General features: G+C 38.3%; 4 protein-coding genes and 1 pseudogene across 4 annotated transcripts; all 5 read right to left on the reverse strand.

Annotated features, from left to right (window-relative positions):
* Positions 1–1,124: 1,124 nt before the first annotated feature.
* Positions 1,125–2,702, reverse strand: LOC133734685 (uncharacterized; annotated as a pseudogene).
* An 874-nt stretch (positions 2,703–3,576) lies between these two features.
* Positions 3,577–9,775, reverse strand: LOC133732469 (protochlorophyllide-dependent translocon component 52, chloroplastic-like). The gene is made up of 8 exons (XM_062160025.1): positions 9,567–9,775; positions 8,656–9,420; positions 7,867–8,054; positions 7,464–7,549; positions 7,171–7,355; positions 6,846–7,040; positions 4,363–4,550; positions 3,577–4,053 (listed from the first exon to the last, which is right to left on the reverse strand). Exons 2-8 carry the CDS (start codon positions 9,175–9,177, stop codon positions 3,795–3,797), a joined length of 1,623 nt encoding a protein of 540 aa, XP_062016009.1. The 5' UTR covers positions 9,178–9,420; positions 9,567–9,775; the 3' UTR covers positions 3,577–3,794.
* A 2,602-nt stretch (positions 9,776–12,377) lies between these two features.
* Positions 12,378–14,591, reverse strand: LOC133732196 (uncharacterized). The gene has a single exon (XM_062159688.1). It carries the CDS (start codon positions 14,240–14,242, stop codon positions 12,581–12,583), a length of 1,662 nt encoding a protein of 553 aa, XP_062015672.1. The 5' UTR covers positions 14,243–14,591; the 3' UTR covers positions 12,378–12,580.
* A 1,512-nt stretch (positions 14,592–16,103) lies between these two features.
* LOC133733667 (protochlorophyllide-dependent translocon component 52, chloroplastic-like) lies at positions 16,104–19,827 on the reverse strand. The gene is made up of 7 exons (XM_062161314.1): positions 19,133–19,827; positions 18,642–18,829; positions 18,225–18,310; positions 17,939–18,123; positions 17,600–17,797; positions 16,830–17,017; positions 16,104–16,510 (listed from the first exon to the last, which is right to left on the reverse strand). Exons 1-7 carry the CDS (start codon positions 19,649–19,651, stop codon positions 16,252–16,254), a joined length of 1,623 nt encoding a protein of 540 aa, XP_062017298.1. The 5' UTR covers positions 19,652–19,827; the 3' UTR covers positions 16,104–16,251.
* Positions 19,828–20,110: 283 nt separating this feature from the next.
* Positions 20,111–23,748, reverse strand: LOC133727875 (IQ domain-containing protein IQM2). The gene is made up of 8 exons (XM_062155282.1): positions 23,554–23,748; positions 22,276–22,830; positions 22,073–22,187; positions 21,919–21,984; positions 21,648–21,824; positions 21,322–21,561; positions 21,112–21,213; positions 20,111–20,999 (listed from the first exon to the last, which is right to left on the reverse strand). The coding sequence occupies exons 2-8, from the start codon at positions 22,785–22,787 to the stop codon at positions 20,184–20,186; spliced, it is 2,028 nt and encodes a 675-aa protein (XP_062011266.1). The 5' UTR covers positions 22,788–22,830; positions 23,554–23,748; the 3' UTR covers positions 20,111–20,183.
* Positions 23,749–26,208: the final 2,460 nt, after the last annotated feature.

Here is a 26,208-nt window from a genome sequence, read left to right on the forward strand (position 1 = left end):
TGGACACGAAGCTGGTCGCTGAATTACCTGAAGGATTGGTTGTTGTTGTTCTCCATTGAACAAGCTATCAAATCTTGATCCAGAAACCCAGAAAATCTGAACTATATGTAGTGAAAGTGAAGGGAGGGAGGGAGGGAGGGAGGGAGGGAGGGAGGGAGGGAGGGAGGGAGGGAGGGAGAGAGAGAGAGAGAGAGAGAGAGAGAGAGAGAGAGAGAGAGAGAGAGAGAGAGAGAGAGAGAGAGAGAGAGAGAGAGAGAGAGAGAGAGAGAGAGAGAGAGAGAGAGAGATCGGTGAGGGGGGAGGAGAGAGAAAATAGATCGAAGAGGGGAGGGGGGGAGACTGGGAGAGAGAGAGAGAGACTGAGAGGAGAGAGGGAAAATTTAATAATAGGGGCAAATTTGTCAAAAGACAAGTGGGGTTAAAAAACTCTTAGTGGAGTAAGTGGACAATTTTTAAGTTGAAATTGGGTAAGCGATCACGGCCCCATGAACTAATTGTCGGAAGATGTCATTTCTATATGCCAAAAAAAAAATAATAATAATAATAATAAATAAATAAATAAATAAAAGGAAGATTGTTTCCAGATCTCCTAAAGGATTTCCAAGGCTATCTCCCTATTATCAAATCAATTGGCAACAGGCATATAAACCTAAGCCCCTGTGCATTAGAGTAATAGATGAAGAGCAAGGATTAACACAGTTTCTATAGTTAAATTTACCCAGAGGCTCAAAACAATACAAGGATTCTATCACTAGAGTTTATTCCTCTCCAGCAAAAGGGGCATCATTATAAAGCCATCAACATCGACTGGTAAAATGCCCCTTTAGCATTCTGCAAACTAGAGTATAAGTAGAGTACATATATAGGTATGATGACTCCTTTAAGCCTTTGGCAAAACTAAGGGAGTGACACAGCATGTGTTGAAGAGAAACAGAGCATTATAAAGCTATATTAGCCATCTCTTGTGCAAAATTTTCAGAAGTGTCATTCGCGCAACTAATTTTGGTGGGTCCCAGGTAAATGTAAATGTAAATGCTCAAGGACCTCAACCTCACTTTCAAATCATATTCTGCTTATCTTGCTCACATGTGAAATAGATGTGAGCATTGCACAAACAGCTTATGAAGTTGTAAGAAATAATATTGATGTGTAGGTGACTCAAAATGAGTTGAATCTATATATCGTACAGCATATAGGCTTACTGTGACCAACTGGAATAGCCAACCATCAATATAATGAAGCAAGAAGCAAAAACAACAATAAGCCTGACACGAGCTGAATAGCATCATTTCAAAAGTGAATCAAACAATGGAAAAAAAAAAAACTGGTCAGCATGTAAAGACTGCATCCTTGCAATCCTTTGTCAAATTATAGAATGTTTCCGCTCGTGTCTTTGCCCTGTAAAGAACCTCAGTATCCACTTCTACCCTCATGTACCCATCAAACTCAACCGGATTCCCATTGTTCAGAGTCGTAGTCTCATTGTACCACTCGCTTGTATTACTCCACAACTCCTTGTAATCATCAAGCAAATGAACCTTGTACTGAGACCTCAGTTTGTCAAAGTAATTATAAAAAGGTTCATTGGTGGCTATATACAGATTCCTCCAAGGCTGAACCATACCCTTAACCTTCTCAAGTAGCTGGTCGGGGGATGTATCATAATCCAGATGAGGCCAGAGCCGCGTATTCTTCGCCTTCTCCCCTCGCACCACATGAACAGCATCGAAATCCCAATCCATTCGCCCACTGATCTCTGAAACAATGTTCATCAATCTCTTTGACTTCCACAAAGCATGCCACGGCCTCTGAATGTACTTGGCAGCTTGTCCTTCGCACACCCTGTACCAGTAATTCTCTGGCTCCGGCGCATCAAACTGCCTCCATAGAACCGTGTTCCTATCTTTCTTGAGTTGCATTGGCGTAATCTTGTGGCTCACAACCTTCTTAACAGGCAGCTTCCTCTTATGGCTCCGATCCCACTTCTTCCAATCCCTTAAAAACTCACCCTCCTCCACAATTGATGCAACCTCCTTCAAATGCTCGAAATCAAAATATACCGAAAATCCTTCCCTTCCTCATCCTTATTACTCGGATTATAACCGACAAGCACAAACTCAAATCCACCACAAATGTCCTGTTCAAGTACATTGCCTCACCTAAACCACACAATGTAGTTAAGATGATTAAGATCCAAATGACAGTTTTGCTCTACCAACTGTTTTCTCCAAAAGATGCATTTCAAGGGATAATAACCTTGAATAACTACTTACTACAAAATGAAAAAAGATATACTAAATTATGTGCATGCATTGTAAAAAATTAAGGATGAAGTTCAATTTAGTTTAAATACAAAGAAAAAACATAGGACTGTAGAAGCATATTTTGTGAAATAACTAAAGACTGAGAAAATAGAAGTTGCTAGAAGTTCCTTAATGTGTACGTATTATGAATGTTTAAGCTAAAAATCTTTCCAGTTTATTCAAATATTCAATTACTAAAAGAATCTCAATTTGCTCTCTGACCTAATCGCTCTGCTATATAAGGTTACTCGCTGGCCTCCCGTCTTTGACATAACTCCCAAACTTTATGGTTGTCGCTATAGCTGTCCTTGGCCTGCTCTTCCTTACTGTCTGTGCCGATCTCGGTGATGGCGGCAGTGTGATCTTGGTCTCGGATTCGGGATTGGGGCAACGAGCCATTGCGGCTATGGTGGTGGAGGCCATCTGTTTTCTTCTACAGCCGGTGGACGCGGTGGTTTGTCTACTCTACTGCATCTGGATGGCGTTGTTGATAGAGCGGACTGACTGGAGTCAGACGTACGTCCTCTAGCGGAGTGAGTTCGATGGTGTTGTTGACTTGGAGTGCGATGCTGGTGCCCTCTTGTATATTCACATCTGTTTAAGGAAAACGTAAATTAACAGAGAGAGAGAGTTTCTATTAAGAGAGAATGAAGATTTTAGTGTGTTTATTCATCTGATACAAGGGAGTATTTATATGAATACTTTGTAGTGTGAAACTGTGAATACTCAAAGAGAAAACCAATTTGGTAACCATTTTGATCATGGCTGCAGCTCCACATGGTTGTCTTCAATGATGATAATTGTCATGCTTGTTGCCCTTTGGCATAAAGCATGTCACACAAGTACTTATATCTACATTATACACTCAAGTACCTTATCTATACACTCAAGTACTTATTACATGATATAGACATTTATAGTATAATACATTATACTACAACAACATTCATATTCTCATTGTGATGCAATATTATTTTGGGAAGGTGTCACAACGTGACAAATTCTTTGTGTAAATATAACTAGTCATATGAATGAATTTTGTCTTTTCTTCACAAAATGATGGGTGGTAAGAACAAGATATTAATCAATTGATGACGTATCTCATTGATATAGGTGTGACATGCTTTCTTACTGCAGCTGGTTTAAATCTGCTGAGGTGTTTGATAATGCCACAGTTCAGTCCATTATTTTTCTGTATCAGGTTCTTGAGGCCGAGTCATATCAAATTCAACGAGGTGAGTAGCAAGGAAAATGAACTGGCCGATCGAGTCGGAGTCGCGGGTTCTTCCTTTTTCTTTCAAATGGCAAATTAGTTAAGAGGCCGAATTCCACATTTACACAATAATTCTCTTGCGTACTGTTGCACAAACTTATTTTCAACAATTTTTGGTTCCAAGCGTTCAGTATATCATACGGTAATTACATTACCTCGTATTTCAGACCCAAAAAAAAAAAAAAGAGATTACGTCGTATGCTAATAAACAGTCAATCTTACACAAGGGCATGGTTGTAGTCGTGAAAGTGAAAAGTTTTGTAGATAAAATGAGCCAACCATTTTGAAGCCGCAAAGCAGAGTAGAGCTGTTGCAACTAGCGCAGTTCTCGCAACCACTGATGATAGCACTCCTTGCTTGATTGCAGCGACAATTCCGAGTAAAGAAAATGAGACGACCTGCAATACAACTTCAAGCATGCACAGAGCTTTGTGGGCAGCATTGCAACTGCTGCAGTTCACCACATGAGACCAGTACCTAAAAAAGTTGTGCAAATTCTCCTTAGTGAATCAAAGACTGACAATACTCTGCAACCTTAGTTCTAAGGATCACAACACAACCAGGTAAGACAAATGCTTGTATTTTAATGGCATTTGTATCGCCATAACAGAAGTATTCTATACACAAACTTTTACCAAACTTTAGCATTTCCAAGACTCATGTGACAGTCTACTTTGCTAGCTGTCTCGAAATTTTACAGATAACAGTAAAATCGCGCCAACTTTCTGAACTAAGAAGTTAATTAAACTAAAGTTTATTGCATCTTTGGTGTTGGATGAAAGTTACCTGTCCAACAACTGTTCTTTAGGAGGAGTAGGGGGAAGAGCCCCTGTGAACTTGCCTCTCCAGTCTACTTGACCCCCTGCATACTTGTTTAACCACTTTCGGAAACCAATGACAACGGCATCTGACTTTGTTGGCACAAAACAGGCTTTCTGCCACTGGGTAAGACCAGCATCCATTATCCTACGTTCCTGTACAATAAGAACCCGAGAGCATGTCTAAAAATGTAACTTCATTTCATGATCGTGTGGCTGCACACATAATTCAATATCTATTTCTCTTATAAAAAAGTTCAGGAGGAGCGTCCTGCAATTTCTAGGACTTGATTCCCACTATTTAACGGTAGCGGGTAGCCAGTGCCACGAATACTAACTTACCAGTTACCATAAAGGAATGGGGAAAGAAAAAACAGTTCTTTCTCTCTCTGTGAAAGAAAGATCAAACTTTTAAAATATTCATCAAGGGCTTGGACATTAAATAAGTGTTCAGAGTTCAGACTAGGTATTACCAAATGAAAATTTGTGACCACTACTACCATGGTTACGTCTAGAAATTCAAGCATCACTACAGGAAATTAGAAGGAAAAAAAGAAGAAGATGAATTTATTGAAATAACTCAAAAAATGTATGCACTGAATCCTAATTTTTTTTTTTTTTTTGGTTACAAGGGAGCCAAAAGGCCCAAAACAGAAAAGAAAGAAAACAGCTAACTAAGTATTAGGATCATTTCCAGTTCTCCCGACTCTGTGACAACTATTGATCTATCAGCAACTGAAAGTTTCCTCATAAGCATGCAGAGAAACATGGTGCCCACATTCAAGAATTTGTAAACAACTTTTGAGCCCAATTTTTGAAGTTATCCAAGAAAATGAAATTAAAAGTCTGACAAGTTGAAAGAATAACACATTATTGAGTCATTCTCTTCCGCGTTGTTGTTTTTTCTGCAAATTTGCAGAACCAAAGTTTCCCATGGGTTTCCTTTTCCATTCCTCTGCTGCTGCATTCTAGTAACTTTATTTATCACAATTATCCTCCCTTAATTACTAGAATCTGGGAGCAAGTCTTATCCAATTATCATAATGTATGTGAACTTTATCATAAGTATGTGAGAAAAATTCAGGTACCGTCCCCAAACTATGCTGCCAAGGCCAATTTGATACCCGAACTCTCAAAAGTATCAATGTGATACCCAAAGACCTAAATTGGTATCAACGTGATACTTCCGTCAAAATTTTCTAACGGCGCCGTCTGTTTGCTGACGTGGCAAGCACGTGGGTCCCAAAAAAAAGTGAAATGAAAAATTTACCATTTTTTTTTTAGAAAAATTCATCTACCGTCCCTAAACTATTTTGCCAAGGCCAATTTGATACCCGAACTCTCAAAAGTATCAATGTGATACCCAAAGACCTAAATTGGTATCAACGTGATTCCTTCTTCTTCTTCTTCTTAGGGTTTCGCGGCGCCAAGTAGCTTGGGGCTAAAGCTTCCAATCGAACCCGATACCGGTCGAAGAACCTGCTGGTGCTGAGATGATCAACGACCCGTCCGCGTACATTGGGGTCGTCGAGCTGTTGAGCGAGACGAGGCATTCAGCCGGAAGGTACCGCGAGAGAGTGACCGTCGAGGCGGAGTATGTACGGTCTCCGAATGGAAGGCGGTCCAGTTCTAGGGATGCCATTTTAGCTATTCTTCTTCTTCTTCTCTCTCCTCTCCTTCTCCTCCGCCCAAACCATCACTAACGCCGCCGAAATGGATTTGTAGCAGGAATTGGAGAGGATCTCGGCGGCGTTAGTGATGGTTTGGGCGGAGGAGAAGGAGAGGAGAGAGAGAGAGAGAGAGGAGGAGAGAGAAAAAGAAGAAGAATAGCTAAAATGGCATCCCTAGAACTGGACCGCCTTCCATTCGGAGACCTTACATACTCTGCCTCGACGACCACTCTCTCACGGTACCTTCCGGCTGAACGCCTCGTCTCGCTCAACAACTCGGCGGCCCCAATTTACGCCGACGGGTCGTTGATCATCTCAGCACCAGCAGGTTCTTCGACCGGTATCGGGTTCGATTGGAAGCTCCAGCCCCAAGTTGCTTGGCGCCGTGAAATCCTAAGAAGAAGAAGAAGAAGGAAATCCCAGAAGAAGAAGGAAGAAAAAGAAATGAAAAGAAAAGGAAAAAAATGAATTAACAAAAAAAAAAAAAGGTAAATTGGTCATTTCACTTTTTTTGGGACCTACGTGCTTGCCATGTCAGCAAACATACGGCGCTGTCAGAAATTTTGGACGGAGGTATCACGTTGATACCAATTTAGGTCTTTGGGTATCACATTGATATTTTTGAGAGTTCGGGTATCAAATTGGCCTTGGCAAAATAGTTTGGGGACGGTAGCTGAATTTTTCTCTAATTATTTCGAGTGGAAAAGTAAATTGTTACATATTATATGAGTGAGATGCAAGTTAATGTTAAACTTAACATATACAAAGAGTAAGGAGTCACCTCAAGATGAAGCAAATATAAATCTGAGTCCACAACCAGGTTTTGTCCAATGTGATATATCCATCGGGGAAGAATCTTAATCCAAACACCAAAGTTTTCTGGGAAGGTCGATATCAATCTGCTATTACCTGGACTTACTGGAACGCATATAAAAACTAAAAGAGCTCTCTTTTGGCTGTTTTGGGCTAATGAGACCTACAAAAAATAAAAAAAAACCATATAAGTATATGAAAAAAATACAAAGATAAAGGATATGAGAAAATTATAACAGAAGATCTAGCTGCCCGAATCAGCTTTATATAAATCAATCAACATAATGTAGTACCTTTTCAGTTCCAGGTGAGGATGCAGCCCCATTACTATTGTCAATTGGATCAAAGAGAGAAACATAAAACACACATGGTGGCACAAATTTACTCTGACCCGGATTCTGCTCTGCGATGAAACCATTTATGTCTAACTTAGGAACATACATGTCTAATGGTCTGCCCCCTTCTCTATCAGCCTTCTCTGTAAAGGAAAGATACAGTAAGTTATGTAGACGTCCTCCATAAGAGTCCTACATAAGTGGCTAACATAAAGACATCCAACAAAGATGATTCAGAAATAATTATCTACCTTTCGGTTGTTGAGTTTGCATTATTCCATAATGTGCATATGGAAGATGAGCAGGATCCATAAGATTTTCAATCAAGACCTCATACCTGGAAGATCAAATAAAAAATGAAGCAAAGTTATATGATTTTTTCGGAAACAGGAAAACAAAAATTTTAGATTCCAAAGTTTTAGTTACGCTTGTGCAAAAAGACACACTTTTCTTTTCTATGTGACTAGGAGCCACTTCTGCCGTTGAATGGAAATTAATACTTCATGTGGATAGAGCTACAAGTTCTTTGACATCACAGAAAATCAGACCCAGTAGATCCATAAGGTTTCTTACATATAAAAGTGTTATTTCCCTCTGTAGAACACTAGAACATGATTTTAGACCAAATTAGTTGAAAACTATAATTTTACCTACCCGTAAGGGATCTCTCTATTTCCCATCAAGCAAGTATACGAGGGATCATCCAGTTCCGGTATGTAGGGAGGTTTTTTCTCTGTAAGAATATCTTTGTATTCAGGATCGGAACTTGGCCAGAACCACACTATTCCATTCTGCACAGTACTTGGATAAGGAGCTACACATGCTTTCTTGGATGTGTGAATCTGCAAAACATTGTTGGAGAGTCATCCCCACTAATATTCATGCATTGCATAGATTATTATCATCGAATAAAACAACTTCTACGGTTCTACAAAAGGAAGAACGTTAAACGAAATTCACACTATAGCTTCATAATAATTCTGTAAGGCTTCTGCATACTATACCCTTCTCCTTAAGTTCATCAAAATGATACAGTAGTGTGGTCTAGCAACTTGAATGAAAGTTGTATGAAGGGTCATCCCTAGCTACTAACTTGCCAAAACCATAAATTCAAGGACTGCATAGATTATGTTCATACTTCATAGAACGTACTAATAGAAAAACTACAAGAACAATAGATGAATTTGCTTCTATATACTGTTAACTATGGTATTGTGTGACATCTTCTAGTTACTCGCATGAAAATTAACGTGCATACGCATATAACTAGCAATCTGCCATTACAGTTTTGTTTAAAGTTTTTTTTTTTTTTTGGGCAATCAATGTGAAGTTTTGTCTAAAGTTGATTACTGGTACTGAACTTACTCTATTATATTTTTTCATACTGTATAAAGGTTAGCACAATTAGCAATCTCTCAAGGTTGTCATTGAAAAGTTAATTACCGGAGGGCCATCGGTAGGTGCCTGAGGGATGAACTTGCAGTCACCGGAGCCATTAAAACACCAGCCATGATAAACACACTGCAACCTTCCCCACTGATCAATCCTCCCTTCAGATAATGGAGCCAATCTGTGAGGACATGCATCGTCAAACACCTTCCATGCACTCTCATTTCTATCCCACCACACCACCACATCAATACCCATAACTTTCTTTGCATGTGGTACCCTTTTGTCAAGGTCACAAACTGGCATCAATGGGTACCAGTGGGCATACCAGTCAAATTTATCATCTGGGGTCTGATTTTCAACTTGTGGTGCAGATGGGTGTTCAGTCTCGGTTGTAATATTAGAAGATGATATGGTGGTGCATGTCTTAAATGTGGGTCTGTGTCTTTGAACTAATGAGAACGATGAAGCGGGTACTTGCTTAAACCCCAAGAAAGTGAGTTTTTTGGATTGGGTTTTGTCAAATTTAGCTGGAAATTGTGGTGATGGAATAGAGGAAGTTCTCAGAATTTCCATGGCTGCCACTTACTTTCAGAACTCCACAACAGAAATGGGAAAATTAAAGTTAAGAACTTGACCTCAAAGTGTTAATCTTGGAGTTGCAACGCAGTCTAAGAAACCTGAGGCTCTAATAATCACAGTATGTACTCAAGCATAGAATTGTAATGATTTAAATGATAATCAAAGAACAATAACCTGGGTCTGTGTTTTTTTTTTACCCAACTTGAAACTTCTAATCTCAAGTTTTATCAACAATCCCTGCAAGTTTATAACAGGAAAAATGTTATATTTTATTTCCATCAACTACGGTTAACACTTGACACAAGTCGCACTTCATAAATTAAATCAAATTGAGGAAAAAATACCCTCAAACTCTACTGCAAAAACCCAACAAGAATCCTTACAATTTTTTTGATGAAGACGTGAATTGATGATTGACAAGTTGAGTGTTTAAGCTGAGTTCTTTCAGGCCTGATCAAGTGAAGAGCTATTGAGCTTTAGATGGAGCTATGTGGTGGAGATATTGACAAGAGAAGAAAGCCAAAGCATTTTCAGTTGCTGTTCAGTATCCCAATTATTCTAGCCAATGTGTCTAGTTTTTGTCCAAGGTGGTTTCACCCTTTTTTTACTTATGGATTGCTATTTCTCTAAGTTTGAGTGACTATAAAGTCCGCAGCAGCTATCGTTTTCAACTCGATCGGTGGAAGTTAGGTGGCCTGGCTACTTCCTATAATGAAAAGCACTGCGAATGGAAAGCATTTTAAGTGAAGTCACTCCATTCGAATTTTTCCAACATGATTTTTTTTTTGGAGAAAAAGCTAGCGTGAACTTGTCTTAATATTTTACTTGAATGAGACATTTTATCGAACACGTTATACACGTATCTTTATTGTTTAGACAACTAGCATATTCACAGGACCGCTACTAACAAACACATTCCCTCCCATTCCATGTTTCACCACCATATACCCATGAATCTCTTTTCCCAAATTCAAATCTTTCAACCCAGAGCAGGCAGGTAAAAGGCACCAAACCCTGCACCATGTCCAAGAAATCACATTCTTCACCAGCCCCGTCTTGCCCCATCAACATTCCTACATTTACCATACGTAAGGATTCCTAATTCAACTCTACAAACTCTTAGACTGATATTCTTTTGATCTTGGGGGAGGGAGGAATTGAGGTTGGCTGTTCATTTATTCTTTTTGTCTGTTTGGGGGGGGGGGGGGGGGGGGGGGGGGAGATTGGAAGGATAGGGGTTTAATTTCCTCCCAATGTAACAAAAAATAAAGATCAAATGAAAACAAATTGTTTCGTTGTTTGTTTTCACTGCAAACCACAACTAACTTTGTGTAGTTTTAACAACAAAGCATTTTATAACAAAAACACTCTTAATGAAGAAATGTTTGTGTACAAGAGACGAAGACTTGTCTAATTGTATCTAAAACCTACAGTTAGCTTACAAGTTTCCTTTTTCTTTGTAGGATGAGATGAAGAGAGATGAAAGGATCAGAAGTAGAGCAAAAGCAGAAAACAGAGAAAAACGATTATTAAAAAGGCCCATTTCACCCCCGCCCAAGTGGCCCGGCCCGACAAAGCCCAAATACCCATGGGATGAGGGCAGAGTTCGGGCTTGGAAAAAAATTGAGCCCAACTCAGACCTAAATGTCTCAAAGCCCGGACCATGCCCACAAGTTTTACACCAGACTGGGCCGGCCGGGCCCAATGATGAGCCCTAATATATGGATATGTAATTTTTTTATTTTTTATTTTGATGAGGTATTTGCCAAAATCAAGGCAATACCGTTTAAGTGTAAATAATACACCAGACGGATCATTTACACAAAACTTTGCATAGCACATGTTGTGGCACGCCTTGCCACGGCAATTAAATCTACATTATGCTAATCTTTCAAGCGCCCTGTATTTCAAGTTGAACAGAAATCAAACAATATAACTTGCAAGGTTCAATTTTTGTACAAAAATTTATGGATTCAATTATGAAGACTCTCAAACTCAAACTGCAGCAGCTTGAACAACAAAGAATTCTAGCTACATTAGCCCAAATACCTATTCCTTTCTTCCTATTTTCTCCTCTCACTTACAAGATCAAACCTATCCTCTTTTTTTTTTTTTTTTCTTTTAAAAAGAGGATCTTTTTTTTTTTCCTTTAAAAAGAGGATCAAAGGGTTTCACTCCTGCCCCCATGGTGACTCGAACTCATGACTTCGTACATAGGTAGTGGGTGCTCTAACCACTGATCAAACCTATCCTCTACATTCACTGCAAAACAATTAGTTGTATGTACAAATAAAATTACGAAATCTGCTGAAAGCCCCTCTTCCCTCTTTGATACTGCAGAAGTAAAGAATTTGGCTAGGGAGCCTCTAGTTTTCTTTCACAAGCACCAGCTCACATCACATCATGACATTTGATCATAATAAACTACCTATTGCAACTGAGGCAAGGATTCCTCATATAATGCTACAAACTCTTAAGTATATTTAGAATTAATTCAATGAAAAACAAACATGAACACATTGCTAGTAAAATTATATTAAATAATAATAATAAAAATAAAAAGCCATGAAAATGGAGACGAACTAGTTGTTGGAAGATGTCATTTCTATTTTCAAAAAAGAAAAGAAAAGAAAGCTTTCAAATCTCCAAAAGGATTTCCAAGGCTGTCTCCATATAATTGGCAATAGGTATATAGACGTAAGCCCTTATGCATTAGAGTAATAGATGAAGAGCAAGGACTAACAAAGTTTCTATAGTTAAATTTACCCAGAGGCTCAAAACAATACAAGGATTCTATCACTAGAGTTTATTCTTCTCCAGCAACAGGGGCATCATTATAAAGCCATCAACATAGACTGGTAAAATGCCCCTTTAGCATTCTGCAAACTAGAGTATAAGTACAGTACATATATAGGTATGATGACCCCTTTAAGCCTTTTGCAAAACTAAGACTAGTGGCCAATAATGACTTAAAGGAAGCAACACAGCATGTGTTGAAGAGAAACAGAGCATTATAAAGCTATCTTAGGCATCTCTTGTGCAAAATTTTCAAAAGTGTCATTCGCACAACTAATTTCGGTGGGTCCCAGGTAGATGTAAATGTAAATGCTCAAGGACCTCAACCTCACTTTCAAATCATATTCTGCTTATCTTGCTCACATGTGAAATAGATGTAAGCATTGCACAAACAGCTCATAAGTTGTAAGAAATAATATTGATGTGTAGGTGACTCAAAATGAGTTGAATCTATATATCGTACAGCATATAGGCTAACTGTGACCAACTGGAATAGCCAACCATCAATATAATGAAGCAAGAAGCAAAAACAACAATAAGCCTGACACGAGCTGAGTAGCATCATTTGAAAAGTGAATCAAACAATGGAAAAAAAACCTGGTCAGCATGTAAAGACTCCATCCTTGCAATCCTTTGTCAAATTATAGAACGTTTCCACTCGCGTCTTTGCCCTGTAAAGAACCTCAGTATCCACTTCTACCCTCATGTACCCATCAAACTCAACCGGATTCCATTTGTTCAGAGTCGTAGTCTCATTGTACCACTCGCTTGTATTACTCCACAACTCCTTGTAATCATCAAGCAAATGAACCTTGTACTGAGACCTCAGTTTGTCAAAGTAATTATAAAAAGGTTCGTTGGTGGCTATATACAGATTCCTCCAAGGCTGAACCATACCCTTAACTTTCTCAAGTAGCTGATCGGGGGATGTATCATAATCCAAATGAGGCCACAGCTGTGTATTCTTCGCCTTCTCCCCTCGCACCACATGAACAGCATCGAAATCCCAATCCATTCGGCCACTGATCTCTGAAACAATGTTCATCAATCTCTTTGACTTCCACAAAGCATGCCACGGCCTCTGAATGTACTTGGCAGCTTGTCCTTCGCACACCCTGTACCAGTAATTCTCTGGCTCCGGCGCATCAAACTGCCTCCATAGAACCGTGTTCCTATCTTTCTTGAGTTGCATTGGCGTAATCTTGTGGCTCACAACCTTCTTAACAGGCAGCTTCCTCTTATGGCTCCGATCCCACTTCTTCCAATCCCTTAAAAACTCACCCTCCTCCACAATTGATGCAACCTCCTTCAAATGCTCGAAATCAAAATAATACCGAAAATCCTTCCCTTCCTCATCCTTATTACTCGGATTATAACTCCCCGACAAGCACAAACTCAAATCCACCACAAATGTCCTGTTCAAATACATTGCCTCACCTAAACCACACAAGAAGCTCCACATGTACTGATTCATTCCCTTGCAATAATCCCCTCCCCGCGAGTAGTACAAGTACTTCCCCCTCCTAAAATTCCTCTCCCCCAAGCTCGGTATGGTATCATTAATCTCCTCATCACGAGCCGGTGGGGCAATCCTACTACCATTTCCACCACCCCCCTTACCAACCCTACTCCTCTGTGAACGCCGTGCATTCACACCGGAATGCCACCCTCCGGCGTGCACCACCTTGTACGTACAATTCACTCCAAACCCAAACTTAAACCTCCTAAAATCCCTATACCTCCTCCAAGACTTCTCCTTCTTGTTCCTAAACCTCCACAACACATCACACTCATCAGCTTTCGACCCATTAACCGGACTCTGATACTCCAAAAACACGATCGTCTTAAACAGCCTCAAATTGAACCTCTCAACCGCAATGAGAACTCTAGGGTCTGAACAATTCACTGCCTCCAGATCCCCACAGCCCGAATCGGATTCGGGCTGTGGGGAACTGGAGAGGTTGGCCTCGGTGGTCTGAATGACGGCCTCGGTGATCCGGCTCTCCGGAGGGGCAGCCGGGGCAATGAAATCCTCGCCGGTCTTAAGGATGGAATTGTCATTTTTGAAAGTAGCGTTCTCGGATTCAGTGAAGAGTTTTGTCAAGGCCGGAGCAGACTCGAGCCATGGATCTGGGGGTTGGTAGGTGATGGCAATCACAGTGATGATAAGGACTGAGAAGACGAACGCTGAGAAGCAGAGATTGCTTATCAGCTTTATGATGTTCTGCCCAATGGGCTCACTGCTGGGACTTGATTCTTTCATTTTGGGATGAAAAGTGAAAACCCAGATTGGAAAAAGCAATCAGATCTTGAAACAGAGATGGGCACTTACATGAAATGTGAGATTTGGATCTGCAAGACTTGAGCTTTACTGTCTCTCTGTTTTGTGGAAGGGTGGTTCGGGAGTTGGTGTCTCATTGACACATTGGAGTGTGGTTGTCGTTGTGGACAGGACCGTGTGGGGAGAGCTTTAGTTCGAGTTTTAGAAGCGACTGGTTTTGATTGGATTGTCTTTTGACTCTCTGTGAGCGTCACTCGCTTCTACTTCACTGCTGTCTGCTGGGAGATGAGATGCCCCGTCAATTCGGCAGTTTTTTTTTCCAATGACAGAACCATCAAAATTGAGCTTGACATAGTAATATGGAGGAGGATTTCTTTGTTTACGTCAATTTATTAGTTACTAAAAAGAAATTTGAGTTTTTAATCAAATTCTCTAAGTTCGCCTCCGTGTGCATTAATCTTTTTGACATAATGGTATGGTGGTAAAAACAATGTGATGTTATCATTGTTATGAATATGATTGTAACGTTTATGTATGATAGGTAGGTGGTAGTCCTAACAACGAGAATTGTGGTAAGAACATAACTAGTTTTTTTTTTTTTTCAATGCTATTTTGATTAATGATGTATCTCGTTAGTTTTAGGGGTATGATATCCTTTTTTACTTATTTAGATCAACTAGCACAGTTCTCGCAACCACAAAGATTTGCAATAAAATAAAATAAAAACCCCAGCAACTGCGTCTCAAGTCTCTCTGAATCCCTAAAATCATCTCGCAAGTCGCAACTACATATTGTTTTGATCTGTTCTACTAGTAGATCTCTTTCTCAACCTCCATTAATTTGATCTACCCTTTTTTTTTACTAAGAATAAGGTAATTAATCATGCAATTTTCAATAATTTAATTTCGTTTATGTTTTATGCATGCGCACTTGTTTTTCGTTCACTTACTGTTCACGTCAAATTGAATCTGTAAGATGAATATTTATATATCAGAGATTAATTTTATTGCGTTGATCTTGAGAATAAGATTAGTGTCTGGTGACTTGACTCTAGTAGTGTGCAATGTAATAGATTTGAAAGAGGAAAGTAGCTATATATCTGAAATGAGAGAGTTCGGCGATGCAGATTTGGTGGAGCAAATCCTATCAGTTCTGCCACCCAAAACTCTAATGCGACTCAAGTGCGTCTCTAAAAAGTGGTATGTTCTTATCACCCGTCCCTCGTTCGTAGCCAAGCACCTCTACAATTCCATCCACAACAATTTCTCTACTACTACTACTACTGTTGTTTTGAAAAGGTGTTATCAATGCTTAATTTTCACAATGATAACGATCACGATGATGATGTTGAGCATAGCTTTCTCTCTAGTGTCCAGGACATCCATATTCCTCTTTGTAACGGGGGTGAATCAATTATTATTAAAGGCCATTGTAATGGGATCATTTGTCTAGCTCAACCCATTTCTGGTGAGGTGATTTTATGCAATCCGGCAATTAAGGAATTCAAGTTTCTTCCCTCCTCTCCAAACCTTTCGGATTTCGAGCGGCCATGTTGCCTCTTATTCCACTTCAGCGAGGCTTTGGGATTTGGATATGATCCGGACTTGAAAGAATATAAAGTTGTTAACATTGGATTTCCTGGTTACGATTACAATGAATTTGAAATTTATGATCCTCCCAAAGCAGCTGTCCACACCCTGGTACTGGTTCTTGGAGAGAGATCAAGACTGATTCTTTAGAAACAGAAACTACTATTCTTTGGCCCGTATTTTTTCAGATGCACTTCATGGATATGTGTTATTGTTGGGATATGAGCAACATAAGGAATTATATTGCCATGATGCAAGAGAAGAAGAATTTATTAGGCACATTATCGTTTTGTTTGATACTGGCATGGGGATGAGCTATTTTACGATATGATGTTTCCTATTTTACATTACACCTTGTATGGGAGGTTTTCTTATGCTAAACAGTGAGCAGGAGCATCAATTTTACACAAGGGCATGGTTGTAGTCGTGAAAGTGAAAGTTTTTGTAGATAAAATGAGCCAACCATTTTGAACCTGCAAAGCATAGTAGAGCTGTTGCAACTAGCGCAGTTTTCGCAGCCAGTGATGATAATACTCCTTGCTTAATTGCAGCGACAATTCCAAGTAAAGAAAACGAGAAGACCTGCAATACGACTTCAAGCACGCCTAGAGCTTTGTAGGCAGAAATGCAACTGCTGCAGTTTACCACATGAGACCGGTACCTGAAAAGGTGTGCAAAAACTCCTCAATGACTCCAGTATAATGCACTCCAACTTAGTTCTAAACTTCACGACACTAACAGGTAACACAAATGCTTGTACTTTAACGGCATTGGTATTGTGGTGTGCTTAAACTTTCAAGGTATTTTAACTGATAAAAGTATTCTATACACATAAGCTTCCACCAATTTTAGCATTTCCAAGACTACCGTAATGATCTACTTTGCTGTCTCTGAAATTTAACAGATAACATTAAAATGGTTCCAATTAAGAGTTGATTAAACTAGAGTTGAATTCATCTTTGGTTTTGCATGAAAGTTACCTGTCCAACAACTGTTCTTTAGGAGGAGTGGGCGGTAGAGCCCCAGTGAACTTGCCTCTCCAATCTACCTGACCACCCGCATACTTGTTTAACCACTTTCGGAAACCAACAACAAGGGCATCTGACTTTGTTGGCACAAAACAAGCTTTCTGCCACTGGGTAGGGCCAGCATCCATTATCCTACGTTCCTGTACAATAACCCGAAAGCACATTAGACTAGACTAAGTGCAATGAAATTTACCTGAGATTCTATTTCATGATCATGTGCTGCTCACATCATAAGCATGCTGACGGGAATTCTCTACAGCTGTTGATCTATCAACAACTGAAAGTTCCCATGTAAACATGCAAAAAAACTTAAGTGATCATCATGAATATGTAAACAACTTGACCCATTATGATCCCAATGTTGAAGTTATTCAAGAAATTTGATATCAAAATAGTCCCCAAGTTGTTTCTGCAATACCAATATACTGTTTTTTTGAAAGAATATCATGTTATTGAGTCATTCTCTTGTACGCCGTTCTCTTTTATGACAATTTTCAGAACCAAAGTTTCCTAAGGGTTTCCTTTAGCATCCCTCTGCTGCATGGAAGTAACTTTATAGTTCATAATTATCATTTACTTCACCAGAATCTGGGAGTAAGGGTTATCCAATAATCGTGATGTATATGAACTTTATCGTTATCATTTTGACTGAAAAGGTAATTGCATATAAACTAGTGTGATCCAAGTTAGTTCAAAACTTAATACAAAGAGTAAGGAGTCACCTCAATATGAAGCAAATATAAATCCGAGTCCAGAATCAGGTTTTGCCCAATATGAAATATCCATCGTGGAACAATCCTGTCAATCCAAACGCCAAAGTTTCTTGGGAAAGTCCATATCAATCTGCTATTACCTGGACTAACTGGAACGCAGATAAAAATTAAAAGAGCTTGCTTTTGTCCCGTTTGGGGTGATGATACCTACAACCAAAAATAAAAAACACCTCGTAAGTATATGGACAAGAATAGAAATGATAAAGGATATGAACAAATAATAACAGAAAGTCTAGCTGCCAGAATCAGCATTATCTAAACAAATGATCATTCAAAATAATGTACTACCTTTTCAGTTCCAGGTGAGGATGCAGTCCCATTAATATGGTCAACTGGACTAAAGATAGAAACACAAAACACACATGGCGGCAGAAATCTACTGTGACCTGGATTCTGCTCTGCGATGAAACCATTTATGTCTAACTTAGGAATATACAAGTCCAATGGTCTGCCCCCTTCTCTATCAGCTTTCTCTGTGAAGGAAAGATACGGTAAGTAATGTAAACGCTCTACATAAGGAGAGACTAACATAGTGATACCCAATAAAGATTATCATCTTCCATAAATGATTAACCTTTGGGTTGTCGAGTTTGCATTATTCCATAATGTGCATATGGAACATGAGCAGGGTCCATAAGATTTTCAATCAAGACCTCGTACCTGGAATTGCAATTCAAAAATCAAGCAAAGTTATATGCTATGTTCTGGAAGAGGAAAAAGAAATTTCATATTCCAAAGTTTTAGTTAGACAATTTGTGACACAGATCCAGAAATAATACACTTCTCTTTCCTTTGTGGAATTGTGGCTAGGAGCCACTTCTGCCATTAAATGACAATTAATAATTCATGTGGATACAGCTAGCTACAAGTTCTTTGACATTAGAGAAAATCAGACCTGATAGATCCACAAGGTTTTTTATATGTGTGTGTAATTTCCCTCTGCAGACCATGTTTTATATCCAAGTAGTAAAAATATAAATTCTTCACATACCCGTAAGGTATCTCCCTATTTCCCATCAAGCTAGCATATGATGGATCATCTATTTCCGGTATGTAGGGAGGCTTTTTCTCTGCAAGAATATCTTTGTATTGAGGATCAGAACTTGGCCAGAACCACACGATTCCATTCTGCACGGTACTTGGATAAGCACCTACACATGCTTTCTTCGAAGTGTGAATCTGCATTTTTGGTTGAAGGATCATTTATTTAAGCATTGCAAAGATTACTGTCACACAAAAAAAAAACAAAAAGAACTTCCACAGGAGGAAGAAAAATAGAATATACTTACTTTTATGCTTAAAGTTAATCAAAATGATACAGAACTATGGTATGATATGACATCTTCTAGCTACAGTCTTGCTTCAAAGTTCATTACAGTTACTGTTTTATTTTAGTTCATAAAAATAATAGTTACTATATGAAATAAGCAGGCAGTTTGAAACTTGTACTCTATAAATCTCTCTAGGTTGTCATTGAATTACCGGAGGGCCATCCTTAGGTGCTTGAGGAATGAATTTGCAGTCACCAGAGCCATTAAAACACCAGCCATGATAAACACACTGCAACCTTCCCCACTGATCAATCCTCCCTTCAGATAATGGAGCCAATCTGTGAGGACAAGCATCATCAAACACCTTCCATGTACTTTCATTTTTGTCCCACCACACCACCACATCAATACCCAGAACTTTCTTTGCATGTGGAACTCTCTTGTCAAGGTCACAGACTGGCATCAATGGGTACCAATGGGCATACCAATCAAATTTGTCATCTTGGGTTTGAGTTTCAACTTGTGGTCCAGATGGGTTTTCAGTCTCAGTTGCAATAGAGGATGATATGGTGGTGAGTGTCTTGAATGTTGGTTTGTTTCTTTGAACCAATGAGAATGATGAACTGGGTGTTTGATTAAAACCCAAGAAAGTGAGTTTCTTTGATTGGGTTTTATCAAATTTAGAAGGAATTTGTAATGATGGAATAGATGAAACTCTGAGAGTTTCCATGGCTGCCACTTGCAGAGCTCACAAAAGAGATGAGAGAATAAAGGTAACTACTTGATCTCAAAAGCATTAATCTTTGGACTTGCAATTCAGTCATATAGAAACTTGAGGCTCTGATTTAATGGAGTGGAGGAATGGAGGATAACATTTACATGAAAATTGGTAATGAGTCAAAACTATTGAAAAATGAGAGATTGAATGGCTCTATAAGTGTTTGGAGCTCAACCAAGCAATCACTAGTCACCATCACTAATGTTTACAGGATTAGTAACTTAAATTTGGGGATGATGGGTTGAAGACTTGATGTTGAGAAATGGGCCCTTGAAGTGGGCCTTATCAAGTAAAATTGAATCTTCTTTTGTATTAAAAGGGGCTTCAAAACCCACCAAAATTCTACAATTTTTTCATCTCAATTTGATGAACTAATGAAAGAATGTGTGTATACATGATTTGGTTTGAAAAGAATGACAAAGAATTCCTATATCATCTTTTCTATTCACACCAAAGAATAAATCAATAAGGGCTCTAGTTTCAGTCATGAAACATTAGTGATTTTGGTTACTCTACTTCCTACAAACAATGGAGAGGACTGTGTTCTAGCAGGCTTAAAGCTTCTGGATAATAAGCTTGCTCTATCAAATGCGGCTGGACTTAAGATTGCCGCCACCTCCCCGCCACATGTTGTGGGTGACAGCAGTGTTGGACTCGATACATTAGTGATCCGAGGAGAGAAGTATGATCTAGGACGGTTAGCCTTTCTTGGAGACAAGTTGACATGCTCCAGAGCTCGAAACTGGAGCTCTGAAGGATAGTCCCTTACGCAACCTATGCGAGGTCCAGCTCCTGTTGTCCATTTGCAGGATAACTGCTTTCCCAATTGATATGATTTCATTCCTTTGAGTGAGTTAATCCTTTTGAGAATCGATTCTTCAGGAATGGTTTCTTCCTCAGTCTCTTCATGGTTTTCATCGAACAAGTTCTGCTTTGGAACCATGTATTCCTGTTCTGATGGTTGATGTACTTCTGTTGATACCGAAGATTCTACAGGGAAACTGTTGCAACTTGAAGCAGCTGCTTGACTTTCACTCTCAAGCGAACTTTCTCTTTTTGGTATTTCAAGATTAGATAATTTTCGGCTAAGCCTGTGGAGCCGGCTTGCTATCTTTGATTCCATTGCAACAGCTTGCTCCATTGAATCAGTCTCCTTCCTACTAGAGTCTCGAACAATGGTATTTTCAGTTTTTAAGTCACATAGATCTGGGATTAACTCCTCTTCAGCTGAGTAGCTTCTCAGATGAGCACTGCTTCTTTTCTTGCTAAGTGAACCTTCTTCTTCATCAACTGGACTCATCTGAATATAACAACAAAGTAGGCTTTATTAGTACGCATGTCTTCACTTAGTCTCTCACGATAGATAACAAATCATCCAAAATAGTGAAATATGAAGTTCTTTTTCTTTATACCTTAACATCAGTGAGATCCACATTGTTCTCTTTAAGGAATGAAACAAAGTCTCTGAAATTCTCTTCTGTTGGTCTATAATGACCACTGTGAGGCCAAACTGCCTGTAGAAAGTAACAAGAAATATGTTAGAGACGATAATCAATATCAAGAACAAAGGGCACTATGGAAACAGTAATCAAAATCTGGGTTTTTTGGTGTTGCACACATACCTTGATAATGCCATTCTCAATAACTAATCTCCCAGCAGCAGATGTGGCTCCTCCAGCCAAAAAACTGGAATGCTGAAATGTGCCCTTCTGTTTCTTGCCAACATATAAGATTTTCGAAGTGCTGAGAACAAAAATCCATTTGGCATCCTTGTCTTCTCCAGATGTATGGAGGAGCTCCCCTGATTGCTTGTAGAATAATTTTCCATCCTCCACAACAACTTCATAGGCCATTCTTTCCATCTGTATTGAGCAGAATTGTTATCAGCAAACGAAATGGATGTAAAAAGCTACAGATAAAAGTTATCAACAAGGGAATAAAGGCTCACCGGACCAAGATACTTGATACACTGCTGTTGAAGTTTTGATCGAGGGCATTTTTCAAGATTCACTTCCTTCCCTTCACCTATATCTAGCCAGTAGAAGAATGGTTCTCTACTCTGACAATGAAGCCACTTAACATAATAAAAGTGTAGATTGTGTCCATATCGGTGCCTTGGATCAATCTGTTTTCAATCACATATGAAAGATTGAAATCAGTAAAGGCCAATAAAAGCTTGAAGAAAAGAAAAACAGGATACTTAAATGCAATTAACTTACCGCTTCAAGCCAGTGCTGCAAAGCAAGTTTTTGTGCTTTACTATTCTTTGATAAACCCTTTCCAACCTGCAATTCGAAAAAAAATGTTTAAGTATTTAAACAAATTATATGTAAACTTAAAAGTGAAGCAGATGGCAATCTGTTAAAAGATTACCTTGGCAGCTCTGGTCCTTGCTCTAGACCAACGTGAAATGGCAGTTTCATGTTTCTCAATTTCAAAGAATGATATAGAACTCCGCTTAAGCTCAGCGAAATCTAATAGCTTCCACCTATATTGTTAAAAACAATTAGACTGAGTAAGATTGAAGCACAATAAACATTTTCGTAAAAAGGCAAGAATAAGAAAGAAATACATACCAGCTCTGCTCAACTAGAACTGCACAATCTGCTAGCTTTCTTCTGGTCCGAAAGCTTTTGTACACTTTCTGCAACTTAATTGCCGCCATGTGTTTGGGGTTGGTGAAATCTGTTTGCACGGGTCGGATCATCCCCACCGAATTATCTGATCTCGGGGATTGAATGTCCATTTCTTTGCTAACGGCACTGATTGATCCAATGTCCACTTTTTTGCAAAGGGGGCTAAATGATGTAATGGCAATACTCTTTTCTTTATCTAATGAAGAAAACTTAAGCAAGCCCATTTTCTCTAACTCATCCCCTTTAAAGCTAACAGAAGTTTCTAATGTCATCTTTCCAGAACCTAAGGCTCTCATTATCAAAGGTTCTGCATCACCGCGGTTGAAACTAACTGATCTAACTGGAGTTTTTACTTCATCATCTCCAAAACTGATAGATTTTACAGTTACTGATTCTAACGCACTTTCCAAATCACAGTCCTCAGAAAATGGGCAAGAAAAGGAAATTCCCATATGATAGCAAAGGGGGGTTTAGCAACCCAGCCAATTCGGATTCCTGCGAAGAACAAAAGAGAAAAAGTTAATATTCCACATCTAACACTGCCTTACATAACAGGAAATCTTTACAAATTCGAGCTTTTATGAAGGTAAACATTATAGTTAAATATCCCAGAGACGAGTCAGAACCTATTACAGTTAAGACAACAAATAGCTTTGGATCTACAAAACCTACTAGAATAACACATCCAGATGCAATTGCAATTTGTATTCAACTAAGAAAATCCCTTAACATCCTTTCTCTCCTAATAGCATTATCTAATTGGAAATTTATATCAATGTAACCATTTGAAGCATATCATCAAACAATAAGAGGTCACATTTTATGCTGCTGCTGTAGAATCCATTGAAAAAGACCAAGAATCTACACACACATTACCAAAAGTTTAATTCTTCAAATAAAGCAAACCATTATAGAGAAACACATTCCATTTGAAAACCATTTCCATATGAACTGAACTGGCGTACAAACCCATCAAGCAAAGAGCAGGATCCACAAAACCCATTGCCAAAAAAAACTAAAACTAAAACCATCACCATTCCCATGAAACCAAGATCAAAACCCAGAACACCCATTTCATCAAACTGCCATAAAAACCAACATTCACCCAAGAAAGAAGGAACTTTTGCCATTTTATGTAAAAACCAAACACCAAACAAACAACAAGGAGAAGAAGGAGCAAGAAATGGATCATTTGTAGAACTAAAGAGGCATTTTTACCTTAATTGGAGGATCTCAAAGGAGTAGAAAGCGATTGCTGTGTATTAAAAGAAGAGAAAGTTTCGAACTTGAAGGGTGAGTTAGAGATAGAATTGGATTTGTTTGAAGGTTTGGTTTGGGTAGTAATGGCAACAAACAGTGAGTTTGCTGTCTCTCTCTCTCTTTTCCTTGCTATGCTATACAAAGCTCTTTGTGTTTTTCGAACTAGACCTGTCATTGAAGCTCGTTATATAGGGCAATGAAAAGTGAGAACTGAGAAGAGAGTTGGGAGACAGAGAGCCTCCATTTTCCAACCACGTGGGCATGGAGTTTTACTGGGAAAAAAAGAACAGAAATTTGAAAATGCGAAAAACCTATTTTTTTCTCTCAAATTAATAATATGGCTCTTTCTTAGAAATTGTTTGACATGATATTATGAGCAGTAATGTTGATTCTTGACCAGGTAGGCAAATCTTGTATATATGCACCTCACTTTTTTTGGCAATACTAGCAATTATACTTGATCATCTCCCAAATTATGTCGATGAGCCGTGACCTGTTGGTTAGCCAGCCTAACTAATATTGTGGAGGTCACGGGTTCAAATCTCACTGATATCTGGGATGAGGTGGGGTGGGGAGTTACATTGTCGTCCAGAGTCAAAAAAAAAAAAAAATCTCCCAAATTATAATCACCAAATGTCTAAGTTTTATTATCATATATTGCATGTTAATTTACACTCTTTTGTTAGTGAAATTCCAAGTAGAAAAAGATGACTAACTGTGATCCAATAATCCCTTTATAATCTGTGTCATGGAAAAGTGGTCTCCATAAGAGAAAAGAACTTAATTGGTTTCTATTGAGTTGTTTACGTGTATCGATTAGAGAGTTGCATAAAATTTACGTGTCTCCGTGAGCAGGATTTTAATAAACTTTATATGATCTTAGTTTGTAGGCTCGTTTTCTTTAGTTCCAATAGAAAAGTTTATATTTGTTTGAATTGAGCTTTACTTAATCTCTAAGATAATATAAATTCAACTTGGAAATTAGTTTTTTTTATTTTTTATTTTTTTATCTTTAATGACTGGATCGATCCCTATTTTTTTCAAGAACCAAAAAAACTCTATAATTTCACTAGTATTTCTTTCCTCAATATTGAACAAGATTCTAAGTTGCAATCTCGACTCCTTCAAATCAAGAAAACAAAACACATTTAACACGGTCCTCCCACGGATTGTGCATGGTTAGTACTGACCTTAGTTGTTGTTTATTACTCAGAAATTAAGTTTATATTGATGTTAATTAATTTAAGTTCCATGTTAAACAATTAAGTCAATCTGGAAATACTGTTCACATTTACTTGCACTCTCCTGTTATAACTAGTAAATATTAAACAGTGTGTATGTTTATATATACACAATTAAGCACAAATTTCATGGAAGCTAACTATGGTAATATGTAGTCTCAATCTGTCATTTTCACTCGAAACTTGGAAATGATCTTAGCTAGTCAAGTTCAGAAACTGAGATTGACTTGTACTCATAATCGCCAGCACTTATGTCATAAAATTCTCCTACCTCCAAGTAATGAGCAACGTAGCTTAACTCGCAAGTTTCAATTTATATACTCATTTGGATCATATATAGGAATTACACACACATACACATACACATACACCTAGCTATATAATTAAATATACTTATTGACTAATTGTATGTGAAGGTGATTAAGTAGAGGGAAGCTAGCAAATTGGTTGGTTTGGTGATGATGTATGTGAAGATGTGGATTGTTTTGGATGGATATGAGACATGAGTTGTTAAGGATAAATTTGAATTGTCTTGTTAATTATATTGGTCTCTGTAATTGAATATATTCGACAGTGAAAGCTCAAAGTCTTGGAAACTTCCATGCATATATACGCTTCTAGCAAAAGCTCCCATGACCCACAAGTTGACTTGAATATTCCTAAATACAAAGAGGCTAGCTTAAGAGGTGTTTGATGATGGGTTAATAACAACAAAATTCCCTTAAAAAGTCTAAAGCTTGTCCTTAGTTTAATAGCCTAAAGAAACAGTCAAGCTGATTATTTAAACTTGGCTAGCTCCTCATATACATATTTATCCATACAAGAAAGTAAGAAACTAATATATAAAGGTAATATACTAGTATTGTACATGCATTTTGGTACGAGTCATTAAGTTTTGCAAATAATCTTATACCCCACAAATAATTGGTGTGACATGTATACATGCATATGCGTGCTAATTGATTGTATGTTGTTGTTGTTTCTTATTTTTTTGTGAGAAAATAATTTGTTTACCATTAATTAAGCTTAGCTTAATATAGGTGTCAAGTGACTCATTCGCTAGCCAACATGTACGTACACCGATGAAAGCTTACTTCAAAATGCTAGATTAATAAAAATTAGCTATTAATAGTATCTTGCAGTAAGTGAAAAGTCAGTCTACAAACGGACCTTAACAAACTCGAGCCAACACTGTTAATTTAAGTTGTGAAAATAGCAAGTGTGTACAGTTAATTATGTACAACAAAAGTAATATGTATATATATGAAATCTAAAGTTGTGTGCTACTTTTGTAATTGGCGGATTAAATAGAAGTACTTTTTGAACCAATCTACTCTCTAATGGCCGGCCAAGAAAAGCATATTTTCGAAGT

Source organism: Rosa rugosa, chromosome 2, assembly GCF_958449725.1.
Source record: "Rosa rugosa chromosome 2, drRosRugo1.1, whole genome shotgun sequence".
In the NCBI taxonomy this organism is placed as follows: Eukaryota; Viridiplantae; Streptophyta; class Magnoliopsida; order Rosales; family Rosaceae; genus Rosa; species Rosa rugosa.

What these genes read in the sequence shown, in the direction of transcription:
- LOC133733667 (XM_062161314.1), bottom strand. Translation starts at nt 19,651, where the DNA reads ATGGAAACTCTCAGAGTTTCATCTATTCCATCATTACAAATTCCTTCT. An exon ending in GCAAACTCGACAACCCAAAG is followed by an intron (nt 18,124 to 18,224) that starts GTTAATCATTTA and finishes TTTCCTTCACAG; the next exon opens with AGAAAGCTGATAGAGAAGGG. An exon ending in CCTCACCTGGAACTGAAAAG is followed by an intron (nt 17,798 to 17,938) that starts GTAGTACATTAT and finishes TTTTGGTTGTAG; the next exon opens with GTATCATCACCCCAAACGGG.
- LOC133732196 (XM_062159688.1), bottom strand. Translation starts at nt 14,242, where the DNA reads ATGAAAGAATCAAGTCCCAGCAGTGAGCCCATTGGGCAGAACATCATA.
- LOC133732469 (XM_062160025.1), bottom strand. Translation starts at nt 9,177, where the DNA reads ATGGAAATTCTGAGAACTTCCTCTATTCCATCACCACAATTTCCAGCT. An exon ending in CCTCACCTGGAACTGAAAAG is followed by an intron (nt 7,041 to 7,170) that starts GTACTACATTAT and finishes TATTTTTTGTAG; the next exon opens with GTCTCATTAGCCCAAAACAG. An exon ending in AAAGAACAGTTGTTGGACAG is followed by an intron (nt 4,054 to 4,362) that starts GTAACTTTCATC and finishes CAACTTTTTTAG; the next exon opens with GTACTGGTCTCATGTGGTGA.
- LOC133727875 (XM_062155282.1), bottom strand. Translation starts at nt 22,787, where the DNA reads ATGGGAATTTCCTTTTCTTGCCCATTTTCTGAGGACTGTGATTTGGAA. An exon ending in CAAGGACCAGAGCTGCCAAG is followed by an intron (nt 21,985 to 22,072) that starts GTAATCTTTTAA and finishes TTCGAATTGCAG; the next exon opens with GTTGGAAAGGGTTTATCAAA. An exon ending in TTGAGAATGGCATTATCAAG is followed by an intron (nt 21,214 to 21,321) that starts GTATGTGTGCAA and finishes TACTTTCTACAG; the next exon opens with GCAGTTTGGCCTCACAGTGG.